This window comes from Camellia sinensis, chromosome 3, assembly GCF_055761805.1.
Source record: "Camellia sinensis isolate YWXY chromosome 3, ASM5576180v1, whole genome shotgun sequence".
Lineage (NCBI taxonomy): Eukaryota > Viridiplantae > Streptophyta > Magnoliopsida > Ericales > Theaceae > Camellia > Camellia sinensis.
In genome coordinates, this window is record NC_138963.1 from 53,645,832 (window position 1) to 53,667,610 (window position 21,779).

Sequence of the window (21,779 nt, forward strand, 5' to 3'; positions counted from 1 at the left end):
GACAACCTAATTGCATGTAACGGTGGTATGTCACTGAGGAGGTTAAACCTCCAGCCATTCCTTTTATTAGTGATACCTGCAAGTGTAGAGGTTAAACTGAGCTTTTAATGACTCTAGTGTGTTGAGCTGTTGAGCTGAGTATAGCAGGATACTCAAGTAGAGTCACTTATGTGAGTGTGAAGTGGGGTCGCTTCTATAAGAGTGGACAGGGCCTAATTCTTTAAACCACTCACTGAACCAGGCTAGTGTTCTAAGGCCAAACCGGACACAACAGTGAAAACAGAATGATGGTTAGAGTAATTCCTATGTGAGGTCTGTTATCTTGGTTCAATACTTTGTGTTCACTGGACAACCAGTAAATCTGATAGACTTTACTAGGAGGGGTTCAAAACCAAAAGCTACTTTTTCCAATGCTGGGGTTATTCCATTGCATTTTCTCCGAGTCTTTGTTGTTAAGCGTTGTTAGTTTGTTGTTATTCAGTCAATTTTTATTCATGTGGAGGATTGTAAGAAAAATAATGATTTTTTGGTGACTTTAATGCAATATTAAAGTGGGTGTCAATCCTCAATTAAGGTTGAGTAAAGTGGGTTTAGATTCTTTGTAGTGAGATCTTTATACAACAAAAAGAATGACAAAAAACCATTAAGGTTTGAATGAGAAATTGACTCATTAAGTTGGCCTCATAAAAGAGGTGTTGAAAAATGTATAAAATCTTGTATCCCACATTAATTGTAGAAGAGAGCATTGATGGGTATTTAAATCTCATTTTTTGCCTAAGGGTGAAAGCCCTTTAAGGCATCCAAATTTTCTAAAAGAAATGAGTTATGGATGCTTCAAGGATGGATTTGGGCCAAGACTATGGTTCAAGTTGGTTGGACAAAAATTGCCACACTCCCGCCGGTCCTGACTAGACCGATTCGGGTCTGTGGTCCGTGATCCGTGGGTTATTAATCGTGGATCTTGGATCTTGGGACTTGGGCTTGAGCTTGGGCTTGCTAGAATGGATTAAGTGTGGGGGTTGGGCTTGGCCCACCCATCTTAATCTTTTTGGGCTAAGCCAGATCTATAGGCTGCAAATATATATATACACAAAACCTATATGTATAGCTGATAATTCCTCTATTGATGATAGACTTAAACCCATCAGTTTTGCAGGTTAACGCAGAATTAAATTCTGCATTTGTTGCAGGGAAGCCTTTTTCTTTTTCCCTCCATGTGTATAAAATGAAGCCCTTTCCTTCAGCTTTCTACACCAGAAATTACTGCTCTTCATGTCTTCATAAGTTTACCAGTTTTATATTATTTTCTTCCTGTGAGAGAGTGCTACAAAGTTCTGTTCGTCGAAGCTACTCAGTTGGTGCATTGCTATAGCTGGTCTAATCATCGTATCTTGGAAGACAGACATCGAACAATCTCCAGCACCCAACAGGTGAGGCGACGAATCTGTTTTAAAAACACTATCTAGTACAAGCTTCAATTTGCTTCTTTTTGCTACTTTATTTTATTATGAATTTTTGTAAATTCCAGCATGTTCTTATTCTGAAATTTCAATTGTTTGTTCCATATGAATCTATTTGTTTTATTTAATTACATAATATGTACAACAAAATATTTTTGACATAAATCATTCTGTTAACCAATGTATATCCTATGAATAAAAATTGATAAAAAAATTCTAATTTGACATTAATATATTTGAATTGAACTGTTTACACTTAGCATTAGAAAATTACGTGTATTTATAATTTGCCTAAATAATAATTTTGTAATTTACGTAAAAATTTATTGATTTTGTATTTTCAATCAATTGTGCATAAATAAAAATTTGTTTTTCAGTTATATATTGTATTTACATATATTTAAGATAATTGCAAATGAAACTTGGCATTAAATTTTATGAATAATATTTATGTTACTTTTGGATAATGATTACAGGAAAAACAAAATAAAATTAATTAAACACATAGATTTTTATTTTGTCAATTATCTAATTCTTTTTTTTTTCTCTTCATATTCTTAACCTAACCAAAACAAAAAAATAGTTTAGTTCACTTCATTTTCATTTTTTTAATTTTTTTTTAAGCATATAGCATATAACATTTTATGTCTTTTCAAATTTCATTTTTATTTTATTCTTTAATTTTGTAAACTTTTTGTTTGAATGTGTGATATATAAGTATTGAATAACAATATCAATGTGGTCTGATAGTATGGAAAAAAAATTAAGGATCTTGAAAAAGTAATTTGAAAAATTATCCAAAAATAAAGTGTGTTGAGTGAATTCAAAATTCGTGATGTGTGATCACAATAAGAACGCATTTGGTCCACACATTTTAATTTTTGAAAACTTTTTAGACATATTTTTTAAATGGTACTTTTAAAAAGGATATATAAGTATTGAATAACAATATCAATGATGGTTAATAAGAAAATTGACAAAAAAAAATACTTTTTTAGATATATATATTTTTTATTTCGTAATAGAAAAATAATGGCGAATTTTTTTTGAAGTCCCTGATATTAAGATTTTATAAAATAAATGACATACAATATTTTTATAATAGTTAAGGTCCTTCAATATTTTTACAGATAAAACTTGACTCATAAAAATTTCAGCCCGGACACAAAGAAATTTCAATTTTCACAGAGAAATTTCTCTGATATGTTCACAGATAAATTTCATTTAGAGACCTTAGCTAATTAAAAAAAATATATCTTGGACTTCTCCTACTACACAAAGTTGGATAGAGAAATTTCACTTATTTTTCCAAAAATAATTAACAAATGAATGATAAAAATTCATAGATTTGATAAAAAAAAATATATATTAAGATTTTCATCATCAATATAAAAAATAAAAAAAAAAGTTTCTTTATTGATGAAAATTTCAAAAATTCTCTAATTAATGGACAAAATTTGAAAGGTATTGTCTTATAGATCATTAAAATTAAATAATAAATAATAAATAAAATTGATGAGAATAATGTGATGACGCATATATTTTTACATTATTAAAATTCAAAAATTTAAGAAAAATAGATTGAGGTTTTCAACAACAAATACCTCACAACGTTTTTGCTTATATAATATAATAACTAGCGTAACACTCATGTTATGCACGATTTTGGACAATGATTCAAATTTAATTTTAAAATAATTAGAAATAATTTTTTAAAAAATAAATAGATAAGATTAAGTAAGTTTTAGTAATTTTTTAAGCCTTCTATTGGTATTTTGTTATATAATAAAATACATTTATCATAATTCAATTGATATAATTCAAATTACATAAATTACAAAAACTACTTCAATTGATATAATTCAAATTACATAAATTACAAAAACTACTTTCTATTGAGTATAATTATATTCTGCCTATAAAATTTTTATAATTATAATTGTCATATCAAAGTTTGTTAGACGATATATAGAAATACTAGTTTTTTTTCTTTTTTGGTATCTCTAGCTCTCTTCTTCATCTGTTTTCTATTTTTTATATTTTTTTATATTTTATTGAAAAGATTTAAATATTTATACGTAGTTTTTAGAGGGTTTTTTTTAGGGTCCGTGGTATTAAGATTTTATAACATAAAGGACATCTAATATTTTCATAATGTTTAGGATCCCTCAATTTGATCCAGAGAAATTTGATCCAGAGAAATTCTAGATCAGAGAAATTCTCTCCAACCCAAAGAAATTCTCTGTTTCTCTCTAAAGAAATTTCAATTTTGTTGAAAAAATCGCTAAACCAAAGAAAATTTCAATCTAGAAAAAATTGAACATTCCAATCCAGAGATCCAGTACCTATTAATTCAATCTACACTCTGTAATTCATGGTCTAAAATATGGATTCCAAATTTCAATCCAGAGAAAATTGAACATTTCAATCCAAAGATCCAATACCTATTAATTCAATCTACACTCTGTAATTCATGGACTAAAATATGGACTGAAACATGGATTCCAAATTTCAATCCAGAAAAAAGTAAAGATCCAGAAAAAATTTCAATCCAGAGAAAATTGAACACCCAGAGAAAATTTCAATCCAGAGAAAATTGAACATTTCAATCCAGAGATCAATACCTATTAATTTCAATCTACACTCTGTAATTCATGGACTAAAATATGGATTCTAACAACACAACCTTGAGATCAACAGCTTGATGACTGCCCAGGTTACAACTTCTCACAAATCACAAAGAAAGATTCTATGTATGGCAAGATGTTCTGAGTACCTGCAGGAAGTAGAGGCATTACACCAGATAGTTTATACAGTGAAATCACGGATTTGTTTGATAAATCAGGTGAATCTGAATAGCTTTCTACTTTGCTTATACAAACACTCAACTCCAGCCACAAAGGCTCCAAAGCTGCACTGATATCATATACGAAAGAAATAGCAGCAGTGTATTCCTTTTCAGATAGAATTTGATGATCATTCTCTTTCTCAGAAATTGAGGCAATGGGCAAGCTTAATGCCTAGACGATTTGGCAATTATCGAAGGAGAAAGCGACGGAGAGGACGTCTTTGAAGTGGCTGACGAAGCAACGAGCAGTGATGCCAGTGGAGAGGTCCTAGAGGCGGAGCTCAGAGTCTTAGCTGCCGGAGAAAGCGAACTGGCCGTTGGAAGAGAGGACGACATCTTCAATAAAGTGAGAGTGGCCGGTGAGGCGGCGGTGAGGGAGGCCATAGACTCTGTCTTCCTAGTTGTCGATTAGGGTTACGATTGTTGTCACCCAGTCTCACGACGGTGGAGGTGGAGGTGGAGGTGACAGCCATTGAATGGAGTGATATGTTTGTGTGTATGTGTGAAACAGAGTGAGTGCAGAGATCTGGAGAAGAAATGAAGAGTTGGTAGACACTTTTCTTCTCTGGACTTCAAAGAGAAGAGAGAGGATGAGAAGAGAGACAGATCTAGAGAATAAGAGAGAGAAAGATATAGGGTTTTAAATTGGTAGTTGAGATCGACAGGAGAGAGAGAGAGAGAGAGAGAGAGAGAGAGAGAGAGAGAGAGAGAGAGAGAGAGAAGAGCAGTGGAAGAGAGAGATAGAGAGAGTGTGAGATATATCAAATTTCTCTGTGATAGACCTTAGACATCAAATAATAATATTGTGGATCTCTTTCATTATCCAAAATAAGAGAGGGACCTTAGATTAATTTTCTCTAATTTTTATTGTTGTGATGGATTTTAGTTGTAAAAAGAAATTGTTACGGTGATAGTAGTAAGCTTTCATGGTTGTTGGTAGGTTCGGATTTTAAGGGTTAACGGGATGTGGCTTAAAAAAATAAATAAAGTGAAAGATTTAAATTTTGTATTTATTTCAAAAATTATATTAGAAATATTAATCAAGTTACTGTGTGCTATGTTGTGGTTTAAAAAAATAATTAATTGATATGGTAAAATAAATTTAAGTTGACCTTAAAGCGTAAAAGTATTTTTGAAATTTCTAAAATTCTATAGGATAATCTAATTGTCATGAGCCGTGTTAAGATTAAATCAACCAATACAAATTGAAGAGCTATTTGACCAATTTATTTATGTAAATATATCTTAAATTGGTAAATACATATCTTTAATATTTTTTCATAATGAAAATAACAAATATATACATATTTATGCATGTTTATTAAAAAATTTAACTTGCGTACAATTTTATTTATTAATATCCAAATTTATTAAATTAATATGTAGATATATTTCTGTATGAAAAAAAAAAAAAAAATCCAAGACTAGTCAAGTTAGATACACCATGAGTCATGTTATAACCCTACACCCGAACCTAACTAAGAATATTTGTCTATTAATGAGTAAACATCCGGTAAATGATTAGTTAAAATTTTATAATAGTTTTGTAAGTTGTAATGAGCATGTGTTAGTTTGGAAGTGTCATATCTGGATTAGTTAAAATTATATAATAGTTTTGTAAGTTATAATGAGCATGTGTTAGTTTGGGAGTGTTACAACTAGATTAGACACTAAGGGTTGGTTTGGGATATTCTAAAAAAATATACTTTTTGATTTATTAGTTTATATGGGTTGGGTTTGAATTGGGTTTGATGTGATGTGTTAGAGAGGTGATGTGATTTAAATAAGATGATATGAATTAAATAGGATAGTGACTTTTTAACTTTTTATATTATTTAGATTATGCCAAACTTGGCCTAAACATGATCTAAAAATCGATTTCAGGTTGACTTTTATACCATTATTATCCTAAATCCAGTTATTGGAAAATTATTATTTTGATGGTCTATTCATGAGTTATTTGTCTACTTATTTATTTATTTGTATTAAATTATTATTATATATAATCAAAATAAGAAATATGCATATAATTTTTTTTTATATTTATTAACATTTTACAATTTTAATTATGAAATTTATATATTTATTCTTAAAATCTAACTAGTGTTTATTCTATTAATATTAAGGTATATTTACGTTTTAAAATATTATCCAATAGTAGACCGAGTATGTGCTATGCTATTAGAAGTGAATTGTTATTAATTTAAACTTTATATTTAAAATTTTAAGTTTTAATTTCATATTTTCTTAATATTATTAGGACATGTGTACTTGAATTTTGTAATCTTTTATAAATTATTATTAAAAAAAATTCAATTTTTCTTCTAAATTTTAAATTAGTTGTAAAGTTAAGTATGGTTAAATTTTTGTTTAAAGTTAGATATGGCTAGATAGGCCCATCGTTTTACAGTAATACTACCACTCGAAATAATGTACTAAGAATTTACACATAAATATCAATATGTGATTTAAATTCATTCTACACATAGATCTCATAATACACATTTTTAATTAGGGATGCAACTCAGGCAGGTTCGGTAGGGTTGAGAGGTTGTCTGAGCCTAACCCAAGTTGTGTTGAGACCCGCGCCAGTCCTAAATTGTAACCCGAGATTGTATGTCTAAGTCCAACTTGAGTTAAACTCAAATTGCCCGAGTTGCTCGAATTATACATGAATTTAAATTTATTTTTTTTGCAGCTAAATTATTAATTTATTAAATTCAACTATATTTACATTTTTTTAGAAAAATCATTAATAATATCAAAACAAATAATTTATATAATGTAAGAGATATACTGCTATAGTAGTCTTTACAATTTATGAGTGAGAATAAAAAAAGAAACTAAGCTTTTGTGTTACTTGTGTATATAATATATGTTCAATATGATTTAATAATTTAAATTACTTTAATATCATGTAATAGTTAATAATTTATATGTATATTTAATATATTTATATATCTATATATGTATAATTCAAGTTTCAGATCGCTCGGGGTCGTTTGATATCTTTGCCTAAATCTGTCTAAATTTAATTCAAATTTCTGAATTTTTGTACAAACCAGACCCTAAATTTAGGTCCCTAGACTTATTCATAGTTTTATGCCACATGTGTTTCATGCCACATTTATATTTTATTTTTCAAAAAATACAAACATGTTCAAATTTTATAGGGATAAAATTACATTTGAAATATTATTTTAAAAAATTAATTTCAAATTAGATATGACTTAGATTTTGACAAAATATATGACTAAAATTTATTTATTTTTGACTATCTATATAAGTAATTTTGAAATTTAAAATTATAGATATAGAATATAGATATAGATACTAATGATAATAGATACCATAAATAGTCCATAAATTTATAAATTTAAAAGACTTTCCATATTAATCAAGGATTTAATTAAAATATTAACATAGAAGATCCAATGATAATGTGCCATGTGTATTTTTATAATTTTTTAATTCAAAAATGTATAAAAATAGAGTTAGAACTTTGAGGCTCAATAAATCAACAACGTTTTTGTTTATATGGTAGAACTTGTGCCCTTCAAAGCTTTTGAGAAGTGCATTTGAATCCTTTATTTTATTTTGAGAATTTTTAATGTTGTTGTATCTTAATTTTGGAGGAGTACAAATCAATTTAAACTTATTGGGATTGTTCATTCATGCATGTTTACATTGAAAAGTTGTTTAGAAACTTAAAAATCTTGTTCTGGGGTCGACACTTGTCTTGGAGGTATCGACACCTTCTTTTTGTTGTTGGCTACAAGGGTCAACACCAAACTGGGAATGGTCGACCCTTGTCCAAAATTTGCTTACTGCTTTTTAGTGTTGACACTAGATTTTTAGGGAGGGGTCGACACCTGTGTTGTTGTCAAACAAAGTGTTCCAGCTTTTCTTCATAAAGGTCGACACATGTGTTGCAGGGGTCGACACCTGCAGACTTTTTCCAGATTTCAGTCCGGTTTTGAGCCTATTTTTTTTTGAGATTTTGACTTGATCTTTTGGGTTGATTTTGGGATTTCATTTTACTTTGACCTAACACTATAAATAGGTCCCTCATTTAACTTATTCTTTACTTTTTCTTCTCTTTTTCCTTCTCCAAGCCGTGAGACTCTTCCATCCTCTCCAAAATCACTTTTTACTCAAAGATCTCTAGATCTACTCTCTTGGAAGCATCTTCTTGCCTTGCACCTTTGAGATTAAGTGTAGAGCTTGTCAAGAATTTCGTCTTGATCCAAGTAGAAAGTGGTTTCCACATCTTTGGAGTTTCAACCTTGTTTTGCTTGTCTTCTCTTCTAAGCTTGAGGTAGGGATTTTCTTTGAGTTATATATATATATATATATATTTACAAGATCTAGATGATTTTCAAAATCAACCTTTGATTAGTTTTGAAAATTGATTGTTGATTTAAGAAGATAAGTGATTTTGGAAGTGGGTTTACTTTCTTTTCCTTTAAAAATTGAAGTTTGGGTTTTTGAACTTTGTTGATGAAAGAAAGATATTTTTGGTGAGATTTTCTCAAATATTTGAAAATGGTTGGTTTTGGTGAGAAAACTTAGAAATTAGGGGTTTTTAGAAAGATGTTGAAAATCTTTGGAAGATGTTGTTATATTTATTTTGTGTGCCAAAATAAATGATGTTAGAAAATTGTTAATTTATTTACATATAAATGATGTTTTCATAGAATATGGAAATTGTTGAAATTTTGGAAATTGTTGTTTAAAAGTATTAATATAGTCTTGAGATGACTAAATTGTTAAGATTGTTTGAAATGTGGGAATTATGTTATCGCTTGGATGAATTGAAATAAAAATATTTATTCATCTTGTGAAATTGCATTGAAATGAGAAATGAAAATTTTGATCACAATGAGAATATTGTGTGGGAGTATTGAAAGTCAAAGAAATATTGTATTATATTATTAACCATTGTATTGGCATATCAATTCATTTGATAATGAGGAGCTTTGAAATTTGATTTGAAAACTTTGCATTTATAAAAGAATGTTGAGGAACAAGTTTTCATGAAATGGTTTTGGGGTAAATACGGTGATAAGTCTTGAAAGGTGGTGTAGATTATAGATGTCGAGCCTTCCAGTTAATATTGGTAAAAATAACAGATTATAGGTGTTGAGCCTTCCAGTTGATACTGGTAAAAATGACAAATTGATAGTACTTACATAGTCTACTTGCAGACACAGACATAGACATAGGGATTACTAGAGTTGTATTTACTGCCCTTTAAGTTAAATTGTTAAGCTTTGAACAATGGAAATTGCATGGCATCATTGAGCATGATGATTTTCAAAAGATGAAAATGTGATTTATCTATAAAAAGGCATAGCATGACATATACATTCATCTCTTGAGATTTATAGAAAATGTATATACTTTGTAAAGGATTTCCTACTGGGCTTTATGTTCATCCTACAGGATTTTTGTATAGGAAAAGACGTAGTGAATCCGCCTGAGGGCGTGGAAAAGTGTGTGGGTTGAGAGCACAAAGTTCTCATTTACTGTGATTCTATTTGTAAGCCAAGGGTTTTGTATGTATGGATTTGAATAACCGTTATATGTAACTGGGCTTAAGCTTTGGAAACTTGTGAATCCTTTGGAGTATTTATTTGTTCATTACTTGTTGTCGGATTAATGTATTATCTCATGAGAAACTATTTACATTATGAAATGCAACTGTGAGATTGTATGATTGGTTTTCCTTAAAAAGAGTCATGATTATTATAATATAATTGTCATTTGGGTATGAAAATTGGGGTGTTACGTATATTATATAATAATATATGTATATATAGTTACTGTTTAAATGATGGTTAAATTGAATTAATGAATTAGTTTTTGAATAATGCTATATGCATTAATTAGTGTATCAATTGATGATATGGCATAATTTAAGAGGTTTTTGGTATTTGTAATTTGTATAATGAGTGGGGTCGATAATAATGTTATAACTAGTATTGATACACTAGTTAGTACACTAATTAGTGCATGTAGTACCCTCGTTAGTTTTTATAATTAGTGATGCTACATACATTAATTAATGTACAAACTAGTGTATCAATTAGTTTTATGTCATTATTATTGACCTCACCTAAATACAAATTACAAATATTCAAAACCTCTAAAATTATATCACATCATCTATTAATATATTAATTAATACATATAACATTATTCTTTTATAATTAGTAATTTTGTGTAACATTATTGTAATTTAGTATACTCTCTGAACGTGCATATTATTTGTACTTAAATGGATATTAAACTGAATCAATTAATTAGTATTTGACGAGCAATTTGCAAACTTGGTTGGAAGTTAATTTTTTGACTTTTTAATTTTTTTACACAAAAAAATACAAGAAAGTTAGTTTTTTTTAGCAAAAAAATCACTAAAAAGTCAAAAAAAAAAAATCAAAAAATTAAGTTTTTACTAATTTTTCAAAACACCACTTTGTGTCAGATTATTATAATTTAGATGCTCTCTTCCTAATTAATGATTTTGTACAAGATTACTATAAGAATAATGTTATATGTATCAATTAGTGTACTAACTAGTGTATCAATTGATCATGTGGCATAATTTTTTTAAAAAAATTGGTATTTGTAATTTGTATAATAAGTGGAGTCAATAATAATGTCATAACTAGTGTTGGTACATAAATTAGTACACTAATCAATACATATAGTACCACCGTTACTATAATTTAAGTATATAATTAGGCCTCGTTTGGGGAGTGGTTATTTTAGCCAAAAAGTCAAAAAGTTACTAAAAGTTGTCACATCACCTATTTATTTTTCTGTATATCTTTTCATAAAAAATTAAAAAATTACTAAAATACCCTATTCTCAAACGAGGCATTAATGATTTTGTGCAAGATTACTGTAATATACGTGCCTATTGTTTATACTTAAAAGGAAAACTAATCTGAACTAATTAATTAGTCTTTCTAATTAATGGTGATAATTTTAAAATTTGAAACATATTATGGGTTCCGTTTGGGAAGAGTTATTTGGGGTTTTTTTTGGTTATTTTAGTCACAAAATATAAAATAGGTTATTTTAGCCACAAAAAATAAAATAGGTTATTTTAGCCACAAAAAACAAAATATCACATTCAATTCATAATCATTACACTCTTCTCTTACAAAAAAAGCCAAAAAAGCCTCCGTTTGGGAAGTGAGTTGGCTTTTTGGCTTTTTTGACTATATGAACCTGGGCTCAAAAGCTTAGTTTGGGAAGGACTTTTGATTTTTTGGCTTTTTTGATTTTGTTGTGAGAGAAGAGTGTAATGATTATGGGGTTGGATGGAATGTTTTGTCTGTTGTGGCTCATGAGCCTATTCTGTCTTTTATGGCTCATTGAGCCAAAAAAGCCCAATGAGCCCTTGCCAAACCAACCCAAAAAGTCTTTCCCAAATCCGTTTGAGAAGTGGGTTGGCTTTTTGGCTATTTGACTTTTTTGGCTATTTTAGCCTGGGGCTAACAAGCCTGATTTGGGAAAGGCTTTTTGGCTTTTTAAATTTTTTGGTGAGATGTCTTCATTATGAACAACCAAACTGCCCTTGAAGTGATTTTTTATATTTTTACTCCTTGCCATACATGCTCCACGTCAGCGTCATTAGTGCGGATTTTTTTTTCTTTTTGGGGGTGGATTAGCCATATTTTTATGGTTTTTTTTTTAATTTATGTTTTTGTCATTTTTCTTTTTATATACATTAATTTGTTCTTTTTCTTTAATTTACGTTTTTGTCTTATTTATTTTTATTGGTATACAATAATTTATTTTTATTTTTCAAAAATGGGTTTTCATGTGTTTTATTTATTTGTAAATTACGTGGCAAATGGTAATTTCTGTTTTTAATTTTTTTTTTTGGATGAGACGTATTTTTCTGGTTCTTTTTTTTTTTAAATTTACATTTTTGTCATTTTTATTTTTATTTGTATACATTAATTTGTTTTTATTTTTCAAAAATGGTTTTTCATGTGTTTTATTTATTTTTAAATTACGTGGCAAATGATAATTTCTTTTTTTTTTTTTTTGGATGAGGCATATTTTTTATGTTCTTTTTTTTTTAATTTACATTTTTCTCATTTTTATTTTTATTTTGTATACATTAATTTGTTTTTATTTTTCAAAAATGATTTTTCATGTGTTTTATTTATTTTTAAATTACGTGACAACTGCTAATTTCTGTTTTTAAATTTATTTATTTATTTATTTTGGTTGGATGAGGCATATTTTTGATGTTCTTTTTTTTGTTAATTTATGTTTTTCTTATTTTTATTTTTATTTGTATACATTAATTTGTTTTTATTTTTCAAAAATAGTTTTTCATGTGTTTTATTTATTTTAAAATTACGTGGCAACTGCTAATTTCTGTTTTTAAATTTATTTATTTATTTATTTTGGTTGGATGAGGCGTATTTTTGTGGGTTTTTTTTTTCATTTACGTTTTTGTCATTTTTTTTATTGTTTTCAATTTGCTTTTTTTTTTTTGGGGTTTGGAAAAAGCTTTTTTATGTTTTGTTTTTTTTAACTATTAATTTGTTTTTTTTATTTTGGAAAAGACTTTTTCATTTTTTTTTTGAAATGACGTGGAAACTGCTAATTTCGGTTTCATTTTATTGACTTTTTATTTTGTTTAATTTTTTTTTTGAAAATGTTTTTTCTTGTTTTTTAATTTTAAATGATGTTGACAATGCTTATTTTAGTTTCATTTTAATGTGTTTTGTTGTTGTTGTTGTTGTTTTTTATTTGTTTTTTATGTTGGAAAAGGCTTTATTATGTTTTTTTTTTTTTTTCAAATGATCTGAAAAATGATAATTTTGGTTTTTTTTTTTGTTTTAATTTGTTTTTTGTTTTTGGAAAATGTTTTTTTATGTTTTTTTTAAATGACGTGGAAAATGCTAATTTTTGGATGAGGCATATTTTTGTGGTTCTTTTTTTTTCCATTTACGTTTTTGTCATTTTGTTTTATTTGTATACATTAATTTGTTTTTATTTTTCAAAAATTGGTTTTCATGTGTCTTATTTTTTTTAAAATTACATGGCAAATGCCAATTTCTGTTTTTATTTATTTATTTATTTTTTTGTGGATGAGGCATATTTTTGTGGTTCTTTTTTTTTTAATTTACATTTTTGTCATTTTTATTTTTATTTGTATACATTAATTTGTTTTTATTTGTGGATTTTCATGTGGAGAAAGTTTGGTAAATTTACTTTGAAGTGGGTTGTTGCCAATCAATTACCGTGGCTTTTGTCTCCATTTGGCTACTTTAGCCTCTTTTGTCCTGTAGTGGTTAAAATAGCCCCAATTTGCATTGCCAAACGGTGTCTAAGCTTTTTAGCCTAGGCTAAAATAGTAAAAAAAATTAAAAAATTAAAAAGTCAACCCACTTTCTAAACAACCCTATCGTAATAATTGAAAGGTCAATAGTTAAATTAAAGTGCAAGGACCAAAATTTTATGACACGTGTATTTTTATATTTTATTAATTTAAAAATCTGCAAAAAATTGAATTGAGGGTTTTAAATTGATTGAGCCAACAACTTTTTTTTCTTATATTATATAATAATAATAATGAGGGAATTACATTTCACTAAGATATAAATTTTTTTTTACACAAATATAGAAGAGTGTAAGTCACACTTCATCACAGAATTACTTGCACCTAATATATTTTTGTAATTTTTTTTTCTTATTCCCACTGTGCTATAATTCTTTGTTATATATATATATATATAGGTTAAATTACACTTTGCCCTTTATATTTTGCCTTTTATATTTAGTCAATTTTTCATTTTGGTCTTTCAAGTTTGTTTTTTTCCCACTTTGGTCCTTTATATTTTAAATTTTTTTCACTTTGCTGCTTAAAGTTAATTCCTATTAAAAATTAGATAGAAAATAACACATTATTAATTGTGGAGCATAAAAATATTCTATTATATATGACTTACATCTCTAACATAAACTTAAATTCTAATATAATAATATTTTTTTGATATTATGTAATAGTTATTGTGATATTTTTTATTTAGTTTTGAACCGGAGTTAACTTTAGAAGAAAAGTGGAAAAAAATTAAAAATAAAGGGCCAAAATGCAAAAGAAAAAAAAACAAACAAACTTGGATTGTCACAGTGAGAAAATAGCCAAATATAAAGGGGCAAAGTATAATTTATTTATTTTTTTATATTATGACCTTTTCGCGAGCAAAAATCGAGTACTACTCAGACACAATATCAACCACTCTCTCTCCACCACAAAATCTAACCCCCCTTCTCTCTCCTCGATCGCCGGGTGTTCGCCGCCGGTATTGATTTCAACACCGCAAACGAAAGGCCGGTGCAATTTTTCCTCCATTATCGAAGGTATGGATCATCTCTGAACCCCCAATTTTAGGGTTAGGGTTCGACTATTTGATTCATCTATGAAACTCTCATTATCAACTTGAACAACCTTTTGTTGTGATCGATTGGTTTTTGTTGATTGTAAGTGAAATTTGTGTGAAACGATGTTTGTTTTTTTGTGAAATTTCGGTGGATTTTAAGTTCTAGGGTTTGGTTTTGCAGGCAATGTGGGTTTTGTCGTTCGCTTGCGTGGGTTAAGCTCGCTCGGGGTTTTCGTCATTGGTACTTTCGAACACTCTTGTTCTGAAAGGTGTTGTATTTCGCTGCAATCACACTCATTGAACTCGAAACTGCAAAATGGTTTGTTCTAAATCTTTTATGAAACTTAAAATAACGATCTTTTATTAGTTTTATTATTTGATTGTTGTGATGATGATGATGATGACAGTCTGTGTGTGTCGTGATAATGGTGTTTTATGATGCTTCACAGTTGTGGTTTAACATAAATTTATTGTCCTGTTTTCTGTTGTGAATACCCATATATGTATATATATATTCTTTTATCCATCTTTGAGTGTATGTATGTATAAATGGCATTATGTTGTTTGGTTACAGGTTGTTACTTCCAATGGTATTTTATTCATGGGTCTTAGCTATGATGCATTTGTAGTTTCTTCATCTGTGCACTCTATATTTTTTAATCAGGTCGATTTATAGTAAAATTGATTGGTACTGGGGTTGCAGGGTGAAGGTGATAATGTGTTGAGTGGAGGAGGGTGTTACTTTTGGGGGTGTGAAAGTACACTGGCGCCTATTTTCTTAATAGTGTCATGCGATATATATGTTAAACAGTATGGATGCTTTAAAGCCCATTGGATATTGGTACTTTTTAGGTACTCCCGAGCATGCATTTGAAATATCGTACAATTTCATGTAATTAAGAAACCTTTTCCAAGATATCAAGCACATGATTAATCCTTCAATATCATTGAATACATGGCTAGCCCTTCCTAAATTCTAAGATGTGGCATGTTTTCTTTTCTAGTGCGAAATTATAGCTTAATGGGGAAGAAAGGAAAGGGTCCTAAATACTTGACCATTGTCTTGGTAGAGTAATCAGTAATGATCAGGGTTGGTTGTGTGCTGATTATGATTTGTGAAATGCTTTTGCTCTTATGGCTAGAGTGGGTAAAGAATTGGGGATTTGGTTTCTGCCTTTGCAGAGACCTCGAGGTCTCTATTTTATTTCAATAACTAGGGCAGTGAGAATGTCTATTGCTCTGCCCATGGCTCAGTTTTTACCACCCCATCCACATCCCATTAAGGGTGGTTCTAGACAGGTTGGTTTAAGTTTCCATTTCTTACCAAAGTGAGGTGCTGGGAGGAATGACTTAGGTGCTGACCTATTCATAGAAATTATTTCTAAAATGTGTCTGCCTCACAGAGTTGAACAGTCTTTATAACACTTGACGCCCAAAACTTTTGCTTACATAAGAATGCTTGCTGAAGTTTAATGGCATCGACTTATACAAGATGGCTGTATAATGTATCCCTACTTGTTCTAAAATGAAGATGATCAAAACATCAAAGGTTCCTATCTGACTTCTGATGAATACAATCTAGTCATAGTTATGTTGCAAGAAGTTCATTGATGTCCCTTCATTGCTACTCAAAAAATAAAATCACGTGCATGAATGCTATGCTACTATGATGAACTGATTGCAGCATAATAGAGGAGATCACCTAGATTACAATTATGAGGCCTACTACTCTCATATATATTCATTTTTTGGTAGAATTGTAACTGTGTATTTGTGATATTCTTGAACATCTATGACGAAGTTAGTCTGGGCATGTTTTTCTTGTTTTTCTGTTTTCAATATGCTTTTAACAGACTTATTATTGTTATTTTTTAACTAAATCACAGGACTTATTTTTCTTGGAAGAGGTTATCATGAGCACATCATTGCCATTTGCATTGATCATATAAGGAGCACAAAGCCTTTATTCTCAAAACCCGTGACACTCCTTTTTAACATAAACCCAAGAACATGACTTCTCCCATTTTTATCTACATACTTCTTTGTGTTCTCTATTGTTTGACATGCATACTATACCAACCCACAATGTCTTACTCATTCGGACATCCATTTATGGATATGCTTACTTTTCAGGGTGTGATATCTCTCTCTCTCTCTGTGATGATAAATTTATCAATTTTAAGGGCTTTAGTTTATCTGTTGAAATTTAGCTATGTTCTAGAATAAACCAAATCTCTGTTATTCTAAGTGATTGTCTCTGGCAGTCTTTCCGGAACAAGGGATTTTGGATGGGAAAGGGTGGGGGACATTTAAATGTTGGGGATACAACATATGATGACCCATCAAGGATTGAACCAAAGCGTTCTCATCATTGGTTTGCTGATGGTACTGAACCAGAGCTATTCCCCAACAAGAAGCAAGCAGTACAAGCTGCAAATAGCAAATCAACTACAGGAATTTTACATGCAAATGCTTCTCGTTGGGAGAGTGCTGCCAGTTTTCCATCAGTCCCAAGTCAATTCATGGACCGGTTATTTGGAGGTGAGACAAACATTCCAGAGCAAAACATTTTCCTTGTTGGTACAGATGACTCAAATATGAGGAAAAAGGGTATCAATGAGCAGTATGGAAATGAGTCATCTGTGGGTTTGTCTATGTTTCATAATATGGATGACCCAGAAACATGTCTTAGCTATGGTGGAATTAGAAAAGTTAAAGTCAATCAGGTTAAGGACTTTGACAACAGTTTGCATGCACCAAAGGAACATAATAGTGCCATGTCCATAGGTCAGGCCTATAACCCGAGAAATGAAACCAGTTTCATATCAATGGGGCAGGGCTACAGTAAGGAGGATGAAAGTGTGATGTTAATGGGTCAGACCTACAACAAAGGCAATTCCAACATCAAATCCATGAGCTCTGCCTTTGAAAAGGCAGATGACAATAGCATATCAATCAGTCACTTCTATAATAAGGGAGACACTAATACTATAGCTTTTGGTGGCTTTCATGAGGAACCTGATATTGACACACTGGCTCAGCCCTTGAACAGCTGTGAGCCCTTGAACAGCTATGAGTTGTTAAATGATCAATCTTCTGTTCAAGCATCAGAAACACTTGACAATAACTCAGACATTGGTGCAAGTGCGGTTGCAAGTGTCTCTCAGGTAGCTAAATCTAAACCCCAGTCTGTGTCTAAGAATAAGTCAGAGGTTAAAGTGGGTAGGAATGTGGCTCCAAACAGTTTCCCTTCAAATGTTAGAAGCTTGATATCAACTGGTATGCTTGATGGAGTGCCTGTGAAGTATGTTTGTTTGTCACGGGAGGTAAATTTCTGTTCTTTTGTGTTCATTTCTTGTAAATTTGCTGTCTAGTGACTCGATTTCTTCTTGCATATGTAATAAGGAGCTCCGTGGAATTATAAAAGGTTCAGGCTATCTTTGTGGATGTCAAGCATGCAATTTCAACAAGGTATTATCAAATATATATATATATTTCCCGATAGTCTCTGGAATTGGACCTAACTGATGACTCATGGATTTTGTAAGGTGCTAAATGGTTATGAGTTTGAGCGTCATGCTGGTTGCAAAACAAAACACCCAAACAATCACATATACTTTGAAAGTGGGAAGACTATTTACCAGATAGTCCAAGAGTTGAAGAACACCCCAGAGAGTCAGTTGTTTGATGCTGTTCAGACTGTAACCGGGTCACCAATTAATCAGAAGTCCTTCCGTATTTGGAAAGGTGAGAAACTGTTTGATTGTGATAATGCTTTGGTAGGGATTTGAAAAGAGAAGGGGAAAATAATGTACATTTTTCCTTTTTCTTTTCAAATCCCTACCCAAATCCATGAACGAAACACAGCCTAAGTTTCTTTTTTTCTTTTCTATTTAGGCATTCATGAAGTATAGGTGCTCTCTCTCTCTCGATTAATTCTCTACCTATTTCGCTCTTCCTCAGATTCATTTCAAGCAGCAAGTCGTGAGCTTCAACGCATATATGGAAAGGATGAACTGAATCTGTAGTTTTAATACCGATGATGAGCTTCTTGTGGAAATGTAAGATAGGTAATCTCTTTAATGTGCATAGAAGCAAATTGTGATTTTTGTTAAAATATGCTATTTATGAAATACTGCGTGGTATGGGAGATCTGAATTTTTTTTTTTTTTTGGTAATCTTGTTGGCATTTGGTTGCTTTAAAATGGGGTAATTCTGGTTTAGAGAGGCTAAAATATCAATGAAGAAGAAAACCAAGTGTGTTTCTCTGTCTATTTATGCAATGCAGAGTCTTGTATCTCGTAGGGTCCTTCCTTATGTGTCCCATGGAAATCTTTCCTTTAGAACTATTTGTGACCCTATATATATATATATATATATATCTATTTTAGCCACAGCGTATTTATTCTACCGAAAATGCTATCCACTTTATTCTGGCAAATGCTCTCTGCTTTGTCTTTTGTTAACTTAGGAAGTCCTTTAATGGAATTTGCCTTGGTAAAGATCTCATCTTTAGATCTCCAGTTAACCCTGTTGCTTTTGTCTTCCTTCTCTTTGTTTATTTATTTTTTTATCTTTTAAGTTTTTGCCTTGTTAATTGTTTTTTTTAGGTGCATCGGAAAAGACGCTTTGTTAATTGCTCAACTTGGTTGGATGTTTTATATGTTTCAACAAGTCTGGGAATCCACTTATCTACAAGATTTTTCCGGATGGATGGTTGGTTGTGTGATAAAAATTATATTTATATAACATGAAATTTATACGTAGAATAAATCTGAATTATTATAGAATAATTATGCATAATTTTTAGGTAGTTAAGTTTGAATTTATATTATTATTGTATATATTTTACAACAATCATACCATCATTGGGTCCTCAGAGTTTGCTTTTTAAGTTTTTTTTTTTTAAAGCTTATTTTTGTCTTTTGTGAAATTTTTTTAAATTAAAAAAAAAAATCTGAAGTTTTAAATTCTACTTGACGGGATGAATTGAATTTTTTAAAAAAAACAGAAAGTAAAAAAATGAGCCAAAAGGCTTTCTTAGCTTATTTTTGCTTTCTTTTTTAAATTTTTCATAAGAAAATTTATTTTTTAGATTTATTTATTGGGAAAGTTAAAAAAAGTAACATAATTTATTAAAAAAAAGATCACAAAGACAAAAATCGAAAAAAGTAGTAGTTTATTTGGAAGATCTTATGCTATATTTATTATTTTGTATTATTATTGTAGAGATTTAATAGGTCCTATTATCAATATTTGTTTTCAGTATAGTGATGATAACAAATCACATAGTAAATAAAGAGAATTGTTATAATGGGTAATGCGAAAAAGGCGTGTATCATATATAATAAGTTATGACATTTGGGAGGATGATTGTCACAAATGTCATAACTCAATCTTATGAAAGTTAAAACTAAATAAATAAATAATGAGTTTATAATTAATCATAACATAAAGTATAACTAAGCTTTTGCATCATAATGAAAATATTGTTACAATTAACATTATAATGAGTCATGATTAACATTGGATGACAACGTCCTAACAAATATCCCAATAGGTCCAAAGTTCTCAAAGATATATACACAAATCATAACTAACACCTTAATCTAAATATCTCAAAAGTCGTAATTGAGGAACATTATGTACTAGAGAATTACTTTGTTGCATATCACCAGAATATTTATTAATTCATAATTAACACAGGTACTGCCTTGTTCAGCCATGCTATGAGTTAGAGCAAAAAACTATGTACCTACTTTTATTAATTCATAATTTACTCTAAATATGTTTATGTAGTGGAGATTAAATTAATGAAGTGTGGCGTTTATGAATAAAATGAATTTGAATCATTGATTTCTTTTTCTCAATAAATTCTGAATTCATAAGTCTAAATTTATAATGGTGGTATAGTTAGCGGAGAAAATTTTTGCCTAAATGCTTCCATTGAAATTCTGTGACTAACACCTTTGCTACCAAACATGACTCCCACACCGTTTGGTTTGGTTTTTAAATTTTTTTTGGGCGGCGCTCATAGCCTCCTTTTTTTTTTTCTAAAGATCCCCATTTATTGATATTTTTTTTTAATAATAATTATAATCTCAATTAAAATTATTATAATAGACACGAATTGAAATAGAACACCAACTTTCACGAAAATAACACTCAACTCTATCAAATCAAATTGAACACCCAATCCTCATAGTCTATCATTCTTATTAATTCTCATTGTGTTCTTGAGTACCTACATCTTTCATAATCCATCTTCTTGATAAAACCATTCTCATTAATCTATCTTCGTCATCCATTTTCATGATTTATTCATATCTTCAATAATCAGCCGAAAGTGATGGAAGAGATTGTGAAAATTTATTTCTGCCAACGAAGAGAACATCATGTCAAAATGATAGTTTTTGTTAAAAAAAATTTTACCAAACTAATTTTTGAGAATTTTTCAAAAAATAAATTTTCTAGACTCAACCAAATATACCCGTGTTCTGGACATTTTTATAAAATCTCGTTGTAGTTTTTGGTCAGTTTTCTTAGGTTAGGATAATGATTGTCGTGATGCAAGATTTTCTTTTCTTTTTCCTCACTCTCATTTGTTTATGAACTTTGTGCTAATGAAATACTGAGGGAAAACCGGTATGAGGTTGTAATGGCAGCTTAGGTGGATGTGTAGAGTGTGTTTAGTAACTTTTACGTTTTCAGTTTATATTTATAAAAATTTTATAAATTGATTTTTGTTTATTTTTTGTTTATTTTAGAAAAACATAAACTACAAACGCGTTTGGTAATTGACAAAATGTTTAAAAAAATTTAAAAATATAAAAAAGAGTGAGAAATGGCAAGTGGTGGCAAATGGCGGCAAGTGGCGGCGGAAGACGGTGGTGGAAAGTGGTGATGGTGGGTGGTGGGTAGCTGGTGGTGGTGGTGGTGGGTAGTGACGGATGGATGGTGGTGGTGGGTGGGTGGGTGACGGTGGCGGGTGGTAGATGGTAGCGAGTGGGTGGTGGTAGTGGTGGCGGGTGGTGGGTGGTGGTGGCAGGTGGGTGG

General features: G+C 30.0%; 1 protein-coding gene across 13 annotated transcripts; it reads left to right on the top strand.

Annotated features, from left to right (window-relative positions):
* Nucleotides 1–14,495: 14,495 nt before the first annotated feature.
* Nucleotides 14,496–19,602, top strand: LOC114270822 (uncharacterized). Of its 13 annotated transcripts, none has more exons than XR_003632059.2 (8): nt 14,524–14,703; nt 14,905–15,042; nt 16,988–18,049; nt 18,129–18,194; nt 18,272–18,470; nt 18,687–18,793; nt 19,195–19,220; nt 19,334–19,602. XR_003632059.2 is itself a non-coding variant. In XM_028212424.2 (7 exons), the coding sequence occupies exons 2-6, from the start codon at nt 15,040–15,042 to the stop codon at nt 18,749–18,751; spliced, it is 1,395 nt and encodes a 464-aa protein (XP_028068225.2). In that variant the 5' UTR covers nt 14,496–14,703; nt 14,905–15,039; the 3' UTR covers nt 18,752–18,793; nt 19,334–19,602. The 13 variants fall into 13 exon arrangements, 8 of the variants coding, with proteins under 8 accessions (XP_028068225.2, XP_028068227.2, XP_082773592.1 ...); XR_003632060.2 differs by having other exon boundaries at nt 18,687–18,784; XR_014362897.1 differs by having other exon boundaries at nt 19,199–19,220; nt 19,334–19,433.
* The last annotated feature ends 2,177 nt before the right edge of the window (nt 19,603–21,779 follow it).

Coding starts and splice junctions, on each gene's coding strand:
- LOC114270822 (XM_028212424.2), top strand. Junction 18,195..18,271: donor AAGCATGCAATTTCAACAAG/GTATTATCAAAT, acceptor GGATTTTGTAAG/GTGCTAAATGGTTATGAGTT. Junction 18,471..18,686: donor GTCCTTCCGTATTTGGAAAG/GTGAGAAACTGT, acceptor GCTCTTCCTCAG/ATTCATTTCAAGCAGCAAGT.